General features: G+C 43.0%; 1 protein-coding gene across 1 annotated transcript in view; it reads left to right on the top strand.

The window, feature by feature from the left end:
• Positions 1 to 12,261, top strand: part of fbxl18 (F-box and leucine-rich repeat protein 18) — a 21,102-nt gene extending 8,841 nt beyond the window's left edge. The window contains exons 6-14 of the mRNA XM_063207401.1: positions 291 to 433; positions 1,658 to 1,798; positions 2,144 to 2,251; positions 3,457 to 3,748; positions 7,093 to 7,253; positions 7,482 to 7,677; positions 8,181 to 8,413; positions 10,059 to 10,280; positions 11,340 to 12,261. Of these exons, the coding sequence (XP_063063471.1) occupies positions 291 to 433; positions 1,658 to 1,798; positions 2,144 to 2,251; positions 3,457 to 3,748; positions 7,093 to 7,253; positions 7,482 to 7,677; positions 8,181 to 8,413; positions 10,059 to 10,280; positions 11,340 to 11,475 (1,632 nt within the window). The 3' untranslated portion in view covers positions 11,476 to 12,261. The remainder of the gene's footprint in view (positions 1 to 290; positions 434 to 1,657; positions 1,799 to 2,143; positions 2,252 to 3,456; positions 3,749 to 7,092; positions 7,254 to 7,481; positions 7,678 to 8,180; positions 8,414 to 10,058; positions 10,281 to 11,339) is intronic.
• The last annotated feature ends 474 nt before the right edge of the window (positions 12,262 to 12,735 follow it).

Here is a 12,735-nt window from a genome sequence, read left to right as displayed (position 1 = left end):
GTGTGTGTGCGTGTGTGTGCGTGTGTGTGTGTGTGTGTGTGTGTGTGTGTGTGTGAATGACTCCATTCGATACCGTGCTCCCATCTATCGCCTTGTGAACCTATTTCTCAGAGGCTTCTGTGTGCTACTGGTTGGGGCCGCTGTCAATCACATCACCCCTTCCTTTGACACCAGCGTGGGCCAGTGACGGAACTAGTGTGTATGCACGTGGTGTGTGTGTGTGTGTGTGTGTGTGTGTGTGTGTGTGTGTGTGTGTGTGTGTGTGTGTGTGTGTGTGTGTGTGTGTCCAGGTGGGTGTGTCGTGTGAGGGGGTGGAGTTAGCGGTTGGTCAGAGCAGTGTCCCGCACTACCAGGATCTCAGCTGCTTCAGCGCCCGATTGGGTCCTGGACCTGCCAATCGAACTCTCCTGGCCCTCCTATTGGCTCCCCTGAGGTAGGAGGGATCATATTTTATCAACTGGAGTAATTATGATTATGTATGGAATACAGGCAGACGAGGTGTCCCGATATCAAGGGAAATAATGGACAAGGCGGAGCTTCTGTTCGCTTCGCCAAGTCCATTTTCTCTTGATATCGGGTCACATCGAAGGCCGTTATTCCGCTTATCACCCGGTTACCAGAATTTAAGAATTAATGTTGATTTAAGGCTTTGTGAGAAAGTAGATTTACCACTGCGCTTGGTACGTTGCTGTGGGCACCACTTCCTAGTCTAGTGAGACGCGCCTCTATCGGAGGCATGTAAGGACGCACGCTGAACGTTGGGGTGACTTGACAACCAAATGCGATAGAATTGACGACTGGGTTTTTGATTTGACAACCAAATGCGATAGAATTAACGACGGGGTCTTGGTCATAGCAACCTGCAGTTTAGAATTAGTAACGGCCCTTTGCCAGAAAGTTTGAAAAGAAGCCACTTAGACGCCCGCACGCCCGCATGACATCATAGGGCTGCTGCTCTCGGGGAATAGGGACACCTGCTCAGCCTATCAGAAGACGTACCATCTGCTCTGCCCTACAAAGGCAAAGTGCAGCAACTACGGTAAAAAAAGCCTTCAAAGTATTAGGTTGGATATTGTGTAGCTACTGCAGATTTGACACAGCAATATCTCTAAAATGGGACACATCTGGACCATAAGGCTTTGTCACAAGATAAAGGAGGAGTAATGAAGACCATTTTCAGTCTAAACTGTAAGTCTGACAAAACATGTAGTTACTGCACTTTGTCTTTGTAGGACAGTGCTCACCGGGTGATAATTATTATTATTATTGTTATTGTTATATTATCATTATTATTATTATTATTATTAAGGTGTTAGGTATTATTAAGGTATTAGGTAATCATATCATAGTATTTTATTATATGGATTACATCACATTATAGCTATGTAATAATGTTGATTATGATAGTGTTGATGATTAATAGGTACTTCAATCACTTTCACAAACCCTTTTCGCGTTCCTATACATGGGTTTACCGTTTGTAAACAATCCCCAGCTGCGCGACCCTGGCTATGCACTGTTCAACTTCTGATTGTTGGACACGTCTGTCGGTTCAAAAATGAGCTCACGTGGTTGGCAGCTTAGCATCTTGCCCCTCCTCACAACACGAATGTTTGTAAAAAAAAAACAAAAAAACCATGTATTGTCTTCCCCTCAGCATTCGCCGAATCGCGCGGCTGGAGCGCCTGCTTATCTCCGCCCCCGGGGCCTTCCCTCCCCGCCCCCCGGCCCTCAGCGACCTATTGGAGAGCCTGGGGGAGGGCCTGGCCCGACATCGAGCCGCACCATTGGACACCAGGTGAGCGGTCTAGACCAATCAATTTGTCCGGTGAGTGATGTTGACTTAGGGCTGTGCAATATATCGAATTTATATCGTAATGTCAATATTGCAGTTAAAAAAATATCACATTTCACAACATCGAGTTGAACACTATGAAGATAAAAATGAACGCACACTGCTCCCGTGTTGCTGGAGCAGTGTGCGGATATTCAATTTGTCCTAACTATTTCAGAGAATATTGAGTTGAAACAGTATTTGTGTCTGTGTGTGTGCGCGTGTGTGCGCGTGTGTGTGTGTGTGTGTGTGTGTGTGTGTGTGTGTGTGTGAGCGTGTGCGTGTGCGTGTGCGTGTGCGCATGCGCAGGGGTCGTGGAGGCGGGACTAACAGCACTGCGCTGCAGCTCCCTGGCACCTGGTTGGACGATGCAGCATTAGGGCGGGTCTTATCACAAGGATGCCCCGCCTATCTGAAGTAAGTGTCGCATTTTATTTCTGTAATTTCATTCTATAATTTGTTTCTATGTTTTTAAAATATTATCTTGAAAAACTTGATTAGATTAATGAATTTATAGAATGCCATTTTCAGATCATTACAACCCTTCAGTACCAGAGAATTTTCTGCATTTTGGGTGTTTTTTTTTTAACACCCACAGAAAATTGAATTCTACTCCTTTGTCAACACCACACCATAAAAAAAAAAAATCGGTTACACTTTACTTGATGTGTCGCTGCATAACACATTCATAGAAACTGTTATACACTTTGCATGAAGGATTCATTACTGTTGCGTAAGACAGTCATACCAAACCTTTCATAAACATGTTGAAACAATGTTTGCAAGACAAAAGGACAGCAGCTTGTCAAAATAGAATATCAACAATTGCAAAGCACCCTTGCTATTTTTCTTCTGAACATGTCCTGATTGCAACCAATCTGGGTGTATGATTTACTCCACTGCCAGGCACAGAATATGGTCAATAGGGCTGTAACAATACACTCAACTCACAATTCGGTTCGTATCACGATTTTTGACCTATGGTTCGATACACCCCACGATTTCTGAAATGTGTCTCCACTGAAGTTTGGAAACACTATCACATCAAATCATAAGGTTGTTTTCTGGACTAATGGGTAATAAAGCTTTGAAAGGGCGCATCACGATACTGCCTCCTTGTATCACGATTTCTCGGTTTGATACAATATCGTTACAGCCCTAATGGTCAAGCAAAAACTGGCACTGAAGTAAATCCAGTAGGGGTGATTGAGTGATACAGTGGCATGTGGCATGCCATAGAAAGGCTATGTTTATAAGTTGCTGGACACGCATTGTTCACTGACCAGTTCGGTTTAGGGAGAAATTTTTGTCTAGGCACAGTTCGACAAAGTGCACTTGGAGTGACATGAATGGTATGAATGGGTCATGAAACAGTCATGAACGTGTCATGCAGACTTTTTAACATGCTGTTATGAATGTGTTATGCAGGAACAGATCAAGTGTTACCAAAAAAATCTGAATTGATGCGCTGAGGTGTCAGGTTGATTGACATCAAGTGAGTTGCATTACATTACATTTAGCTGACGCTTTTATCCAAAGGGACTTAGTTATTATTTGCAGGGTATTGGTCCCTGGAGCAATGTTGGAGTGTTAAATCACTTTTTTCGTGCTGTTGACCTCAGCTTGGCTCGCGGAGGCCCCACCCCCTGTCTCCCAGACTACGACCTCCGACCCCTGCGCAGCTTGAACTTGACTGGCTGCTGCGGCTCCCAGCTGCGTGCTGATTGGCTGGCCTCCGTGGTGGAGTCCTGCCCCCTGCTGGAGCACCTTAACCTATCAGGGATGCACTACCATCACCAGGGCAACGCCACCACAGTCGCTAAGGAAACACAGACACAGACACACCCCCTGGGGCTGTTGGCCCGTCTCTCGCAGCTACGGTCTCTGGCCCTCGCCGTGTGTGTGTTAGCCGAGGTACGCACACACATACACACACATCGATACACCATACGATATCTCTGGCCCTCGCTGTGTGTGTGCTAGCCGAGGTTAGGCATGGTACGGTTTACGTCGCAAACCGAAACCGTACGGTTTGCATGTCACAGAACGGGATAGTGCGCAACCGCACGGTGCCCACGGTTTAAAAAAAAAAAAAAAAGACCACCGGTGCAATTAAAATCCTACTACTTATACAAGCATACAACACAAAGACTACATAGGATATTGGGTGTTGAAAGACTGATTTCTATCAGCCAACTGAAATGCATAATGTAACAGCATGCACCAGCTGACTAGGCTACAGTAGCCTGCGCAAGTGCAGGTCGGTCAGCAGCGTCACCCTCTCCCCCCTCTCTCTCCACGTTAGCGCAAGTGACTGCCCCCAGCCTTTATTCTGACCAATTTAAATTGGGAATAGGGACCCTTATTCCACATCTGTTTTCACACTGTTCAGGGTTTGTTCACACAGTGTACCAGGAGCTTATACACATTGTATTCTGGCCCTTACTGCTTACTCATAAATAGAAATATAGGTCTACTAGGTCCTTTATTCTGACCAATTTAATTTAATTTTTTAAATGAACATGAATTTACAAAAAATGACAGATTAGCAGAACAAAGTAGACTATGACTTACGTTACAGTAGCCTAGGCTATATCCACGTGGCATTGAATGGGGATTCCGGACGGCAAAATGCGAGATAATTGAACATATCCATCAGATTCGCTGTCCTTAACCGAATCAACTGTAGGCCTAATTATATGTAACCAGTTAAACTCTGATCGAATGAAGGGGACTTTGTGCTGTTGCCTAGTTAACATTGATGTTTAACACTATAGGCCTAACCAAAATAAAATTTGACTGTTTTAACAGGCTCAGCTTCACAGGAGTTTTTTTAAACATTCTTGTGCATACACTTCTAAAAAAACTATCTTTTTAAATTATTTGTTACCTTAACTGTCACATTTTAACATAACTTGACCCTATCACTTGTTCACTTAAAATTGAATTTGACTTCTGATTTTACTTCTATGCTTCTCACGGCCGGCAGTTTCATGATAGGAAGCAACTGATTCATCCTTACGCCTGATTTACATGGGCGCTACCAACACGGTAGAAGCGTGGGGTTCCATTATTTTCCGGTGGGACGCGGCAGCCAGGCGAGAGGTGGTGACGTAGGGAAGCGAGGATGGCGGACGGTGGGCGAGCGAGGCGATAAAGTTGAGCTTGGCTGAAAAATGTAGCGGCACCGCGAAGCGTTAACCAATGGGAGAGCTTTCAACGCCATGACGTCACGTGCGTCACCAGCACTACTGGGATATTAAAAATGGAGGCTGTTTTGATTTCGGTGGTGTCAAATCTGCCGATCGTTTTTCACAGATGGTTTTAAAGTAAATGACACTTGGGTTAAGGTGACCAATATATTCGCTCCTGTTTCATCATTTTTATTTGTACATACAGTGTTTGTGATTGAAGAGAGACGGTTGTTTGACCACAGCATTTGCTAAGCTAAGCTAAGCTAATTTGACCGGGAAACGATGCTACGTTACCATGCGAGGCAAGCGAGCAGGTTGACAGCGTGTGGAAAATACGTACATGTATCACAGCCGTAAGCGTTAAGCGCAAACCTCGCAGAAAGCGGTATCAAAATAAAAGTGCAATTCGTTCTCAGTGTGTCATTAACCAAAATAGTCATACTGCACTGACCTAATGGTCCCATTGCCTACAGGAATGTAGCTGTTTTATTTTTACAAGTCAAATGTGTTATAGTATGTAATATTTGAATATTTGTCAACTTAAAAGTTAGGACTTAGTTCTCCCTTTTTGTGAAATAAATGGAAGCATGTTAAAATCATTGATATCTTTCCTCTTTCAGTAACTTCACCTTGTTACAGGTTAAATGAAGTCAAATTCAACATGCCCATGATAAGCTTACATTTTCATTCTAATTTTTATATTATACATTTCCAGTGCATAATGAGTTTTATTTATAAAAAATAAAAAAACCAGAACCGTACAAAACCGAAAACCGTGACCTTGAAACCGTGATATGGACCGAATCGTGACTTTTGTGAACCGTACCACCCCTAGCCGAGGTAACGACACTATACAATGTTCCGTACCATACGATACGATAACAATACCATACTATACCATACCATACCACCAGGTACAATACCATACCATGTGGTCTCTGGCCCTCCTCGTGTGTGTGCTATTCGAGGTATGATATGGTACAACACGATACGATATGATACGATACGATGCCATATACCATACGACACCATACCATACAACACTTTACAGTACCATACCATACCGTACCGTACACCACATACGATACAATAGCACTTTATTGTTATTTTTCAGTGCAGTTTCTGGTGCTGACTATGTGTGTGCTGGCTGAGGTGCGATACAATACCATACCATACTAAACGACATGATACGATACGATACGATACGATACGATACGATACGATACGACACGACACGACACGACACGACACTTTACAGTCAGTTTTCACTTTTGTGTCGAGTTCTTGCACTTGACTGCCTTTGGTGCGTCGTAGGGGAACCCCTGCCTGGCCACCAACGTTGAAAACTTAAAGGAACGGTCCACCCTTTTTTGATTTTCACACATTTGCAGTATTTCCAAGCACTATTCATAACTGTGCATATCATTTTCTTTGATTTATTGGATCAGAATTATTAGCATAACTTAGCATAATCACTGGAAGTAAATGGGAACATTAGCATCAAGCCACAAGTGATCACAGGACAGGATTAAATAGCTGTTTTGCATTCTGGTGAATTTTACAGTAATTTTAAAGTAGCTTATAAGTACATTTGATGATGTTTTGCTTGTTCCCATAGACTTGCATTGCTACGCCTACTTTGGCTATACTGTTAAACTAGGCAATGCAAACACATGGACGAAAATGATATGCACATTCATGAATAATGCTTGGAAATACTGCAAATATGTGAAAATCAAAAAAGAGTGGCCTAATCATTTAAGAAAGACAAGGACGTTTAAAACACTGCACATGTGTGTTAGCTTTCTTGTCTTCTATTGTCAGTTTTTCATTGAAATTGATTTGGCATCTCTGAACAGATCAACCTACCCACCCCTCCCAGCACACACAACCCGTCGTGTTACCCCTCCACACACACACACACACACACACACACACACACACACACACACACACACACACACACACACACACACACACACACACACACACACACACACACACATCTTGGGATTAATGAAGTCTCTCTCTCTCTCTCTCTGTCTCCCCCTCTCTCCTGTACAGGTAGACCTCCACACCCCCTCGAACTCCCACACGGCGTCTCGTCCCGCACCCCCCACCCCCCCTCCTCACGCTGCACCCCTCCTGCTACAGGGGCTCCGCAAGGCCCCACGAGTTGGCATGGTAACCTACCGGCCACCCTCCGAGGACAAGGCATGGGAGAGGTCGGTAATACAAATGCTAGTAATGTTGTTGTTATTTATTTATTATCATTTTAATATTATAGTTATTATTATAACTTATATCACTATTTTTATTTTTGTTATTATTAATAATAATAATCATCATCATCATTCGATAATACCTCTAGTAGTAATAATAATGTATATTATGTTGTAAATGCTAGTGTGTATATTTGACTTATTTTTCCGTTTTCTGAATGTGGTATGCAGGGCTGCCGCTGGTGAGGAGGGGGAGGAGTCATCCTCAGGGGGAGTGATCAGCAGCCTGAGGATGATGCTGGTTGGCTGCACCCGGCTGAACCAGCTGGAGCTGATTGGTGCAGAGTTTTGCTCGGCCACGCCCCGCTTTGAGGCGGCCAATAGGGCGCAAGCACCGGCCTGCACATGGGCGGGACACGTTGGAGAGGTTGTTAATACAAATATTATTATAGTAATTATTGTTATTGGTATTTTTTAGTGTTTTAAATGATTATTATTTGTATTTGTGTTTGTTTTTATTTTTTGTTTGTATTTGTTGTCATTATTTATTAACTTTTTATCTATTAATATTTTATATAATATTTCCTTATTATTATTATTATTATTATTATTATTATTATTAACAATAAAAAACAATAATAATAACAATAACAATCATTTGTATTATAATTAGAATATATTTATAATGTTATTATTAATAACAACAACAATGATTGTAATAAAGATGTATAAATATTCTAAATCTTGGTTGACATCTTTTTTCACTTTCTTAATGTCCTCTACTGGAAATAATAATTATTGTTATTATTATTATTATTATTTATTAATTCAATTTTTTTATCCCAAATGTTATTATACTAAATGTCCGATTATTGTTGTTGTTACTAATAATAATATTGTTATTAATATTGTTGTGAATGTGGTCTTCAGGTAGCCATAGCAACGCTGGCGTGTCGTCCCTCACTGAGTGCGCTCACTCTGGCCGGGTGGGCTGGGCTTACGAGAGGAGGCCTCGGGCCGCCTTTGGTGGAGCTGACCCAGCGATGCCATCAGCTGACCTCACTCTCATTGGCCACCCTCACACACAACCACACCCACACACCCACACACAGACAAGCTCTCATACAGGCCCTGCCGCACTGCAAACGCCTCAGAGACCTAAGGTGAGTACACACGCACACGCACACGCACTCAAACACACATACACACACCCACACCTGAGTCACTAGCCATTCAGTTTTTCTACTAGCGACAAATTTGATATTATTTTTTTCTTTATCATAATACTGTACATCTGTCTTCAGAAGATGATGTAAAGCAAGAAGATGAGCGCATAGCTTTCTACATGGAAACAAATTAAACAAATAGAAACAGAGTAGCTCAGCTTTTGAACAATTGATACACGGTGAATTGTAAATTTATAAGCGGTCAAAATAGAATATGAGCCAAATTGGCTTGTGACACTGAAATTGTTACCAAATTTCATTTCACCGGTTAGCAGGTGCCAATGTCTAGCCCTGACGCACACACACACACACACACACACACATGCGCACACACACACACACACACACACACACACACACACACACACACACACATTTCAGCCAGCCGTGGCTCAGTGGTTAGAGTACTGGGTTGGCAACCCAAGGGTTCCCGGTTAAATGCCCCACCAAACCACGGCTGAAGTGCCCTTGAGCAAGGCAACTAACCCCCACACTGCTCCCCGGGTTCCGCTCAGCAGGCAGCCCACTGCTACGGACTAGTGTGTGTACTTCAATGTGATTCACTAGTCCAAATGGGATAAAGTGCAGAGGAAGAATATGCCCTAGGGCAATGTTCCCCAACCAGGGGTACGTGTACCACTAGGGGTACGCGAACACATTGCAGGGGGTACTTGGAAAATGTTTATTATTGTAACAAACGAATGGAGAAGTCATATTAGGACCGAGAAAGTGATATAGAACATAAATTAGGGGGTACTCATGGCATAACTAAGATGCTTAGGGGGTACGTAAGACAAAAAACGTTGGGAAACCCTGCCCTAGGGGACCAAAATTGGCTCCAATTGGCAGTTCACTTATTCATTTCCATTTCAAATAGAATTTCTACAGATATGAACATTCTAATTGCTTTCCGCCAAGCTGGGTCATAGCTCATTACCATAATATTAGCTTGACTTAAAGCGCGGAAATTCGCTCTGGTCGTTTAGGCCGCTTCGTTCCTGGCGAATTCGAATTCGACCCTCCATAGAGAAATAAAGACTTCCGTCGCTCAGGTAGCGTAGGTCACTCTTGCTGTACACATACAGTAGCTTAAAGGGACACTGTGTGAGATTTTTAGTTGTTTATTTCCGGAATTCATGCTGCCCATTCACTTATGCTACCTTTTTCATGAATAGTGACCACCACAATCAAATAAGTATTCATTATGACTGGGAAAATTGCACTTCTCATACATGAAAAGGGGGATCTTCTCCATGGTCCGCCATTTTGAATTTCCAAAAATAGCCATTTTTAGCTGCAAAAATGACTGTACTTGGGCCATACTAGAACATATTTGTTTAATACGTAGTAAACTTTCATGTATAGATCAAATTTGGCAATAGGCAGCCCAATTTAAAAAAGCAGCATAGTTGCAGTACCTTTTTTTGACCATTTCCCGCACAGTGTCCCTTTAAGAATCGCTGAAAATGCTGAACAATGTAAAAAATATCAAACCCACACACACAGATATACAGTTGGAATATCATAATAATTGTGTGTGTATGGTTTAATAACTCTGTGTGTGTGTGTTTAATGTTCCCAGGGTGGAGCAGGCCTTTTTGGAGCTGAATGAGCCTCTGTGGGAAGCACTGGCGGCGTGTGTGTGTCTGGAGCGCGTGTGTGTGGTGTCTCGTAAGGGTTCGTTCGGCAGCGCTGTGCACATCAAGTCCATGATGCAACACTGTAAACGACTCTTCATGATGCACCTGTTTACTGGAGACACACTCACCGCATGCAGAAACCTACAGAAGAGTCTTACAGAGAGGTAAGAAGGTGTGTGTGTGTGTGTGTGTGTGTGTGTGTGTGTGTGTGTGTGTGTGTGTGTGTGTGTGTGTGTGTGTGTGTGTGTGTGTGTGTGTGTGTGTGTGTGTGTGTGTGTGTGTGTGTGTGTGTGTGTGCACGACAACATGTCAGTTGTTCAAACCAAGCAGAATTATTGTTTTGGGGAAAATAATATGTGCTAATTTAAAATTTCACCCTTAAAACAAATCCCCACAAAAAACTCAAGACAAGACAAAGCAGGAGACTTGAAAGTTAATTACTTTGACTGATGACACAAAAAAATAGTTATTTTTCTGTGCGTGACAGGATTTCAGCAGCTCAATTGGAGGGTGTGTTCATCATGTTTTCCCTTTTGTTATGCTTAATTTGTGGTATATCCTTCCTGCAAGAAGACGATTTTGTCACCTGTTTACTCCTTTGATGGAATCACACTGTTGGAACATAGTAAAGAATGAAATTGGCCATCATTATGTGGCAATATGTAAAGGCTGTGAATAGAATATAATGCATTGGTAGCTACAGTATGTATGCTGTTAAGAAATATGCAGTATTCATTGAGCATTTTAATGCAAAAAATGATTAAATATTTTCAATTTTGTAATTAGAGGACAGTTTCACATATCTTCTGGGTCCATCTAGAATGACCTTTGCCAAATGCAACACTGTTAAATGTCTGCGTCATATGCATTAATCAATCTTTGTGTACAGTATATGGTCAATATTTCAACAGCTGTCATTGTTGGAGCGTCATAGTTTGCTTATTGAGAAGTGGTATTTCATGATCTAATAGGTCACAGAAGTCTACATTGTGGACATAGGCCTTATATGCAATTTTGATAATTCAATCTTTCTGTGTAACAGCTCTAGCTCGCGCTTGAGTGTGTGTATGTTCCTGCTGCTCCTAACGTGTGTGTGTGTGTGTGTGTGTGTGTGTGTGTGTGTGTGTGTGTGTGTGTGTGTGTGTGTGTGTGTGTGTGTGTGTGTGTGTGTGTGTGTGTGTGTGTGTGTGTGTGTGTGTGTGTGTGTGTGTGTGTGTGTGTAGTTTCTCCTGTACTAGGCCTGCGTTGAGTGTGTGTGTGTTCCCTCTGCTGCATGAGGATCTTCATGAGGCTGTACGCCACATTCCGCTCACACTGCTGGATGACATCACATTATTCAGGAGCCGCGTCGCACCCTGATGACATCACATTATTCAAGAGCTGAGTCGCGCCCTGATGACATCACACTCTTCAGGAGCCGCGTCGCACCCTGATGACATCACAATATTCAGGAGCCGCGTCAACCTCATCACACACACAAACACACTCCTGGATGACATCGCGTTATTTAGGAGCCACGTCGCAGCCTGATGATGCCATCAGCCTCTTCTGAAGCCGCGTCACACCCTGATGACTTCACTCTATTCAAGAGCTGAGTCGCGCCCTGATGACATAACACTATTCAAGAGCTGAGTCGCGCCCTGATGACATAACACTATTCAGGAGCCGCGTCGCAGCCTGATGACATCATCATCAGCCACTTCAGGAGCCGCTGAGTACACACTCGTGTCGCAGCCTGATGGCTTCGTCATCCTCTTCAAGCAGCCGCGTCATCTTCTGATGATGTCACACACCCACACACCTGGGACACCAAATGTTTTGGAGTCAATGTGTGTGTGTGCTTATGTGTGTGTGTGTGTGTGTGTGTGTGTGTGTGTGTGTGTGTGTGTGTGTGTGTGTGTGTGTGTGTGTGTGTGTGTGTGTGTGTGTGTGTGTGAGAAAGCCTGTGCTCCTCGATGACGAGAGCTGCGTCACCGCCCTAGACCACGGGAGTGTGTGTGTGTATGTGTGCGTGTGCGTGCGTGCGTGAGTTTGTGTGCGTGCTTGGGCCTGTATGCTCTTGTATGGAGAGATGTTACAAAAAATGTAAATGTAAAAATGTAAATCTCCAAAATAAAATGTTCTTCATCTGTTTCATTTTCAACATATTTGTGTATTTGTGTATTTTGCTGTAATACATGAACTGCTGACTCTCCAGATGAATGGGCTCCACATTGCTCCATGAATATTTATTTGGGAGTACGCCGTAGACCCACCTTGGCACCTTATCAGCCTTACAGTGCATCCAAAAATTACTCACAGGTTATATTTTGTTCATTTTATCAATAGAAAATGAAGGCAGAGGTTGTCATGCATCAGCTGCGACCGTATGTTTTAATTGATGATGTGTTCAGAATTAGTCCATAGTGATTCCCTCATTTACGAACCTTCCCAGAGGACAATGATGACGTTGGAAGTGCTCTACTCACTCACAGATAAGAAAATACAATTAGAAAAATCATTAATTAGAGAATCAATGTTGATGAGTGAGTCCATGTGTGTGGCCATTGTTGTCCGACACAACTGTCGCCTTTCACTTATTTTTTTCTTTCTGCGCTACGTTTAAACTTTGACGATGGC

This window comes from Engraulis encrasicolus, chromosome 1 (genome assembly GCF_034702125.1).
Source record: "Engraulis encrasicolus isolate BLACKSEA-1 chromosome 1, IST_EnEncr_1.0, whole genome shotgun sequence".
NCBI classification, from domain to species: Eukaryota; Metazoa; Chordata; class Actinopteri; order Clupeiformes; family Engraulidae; genus Engraulis; species Engraulis encrasicolus.
This window is presented reverse-complemented; position numbering and strand designations above follow the sequence as displayed.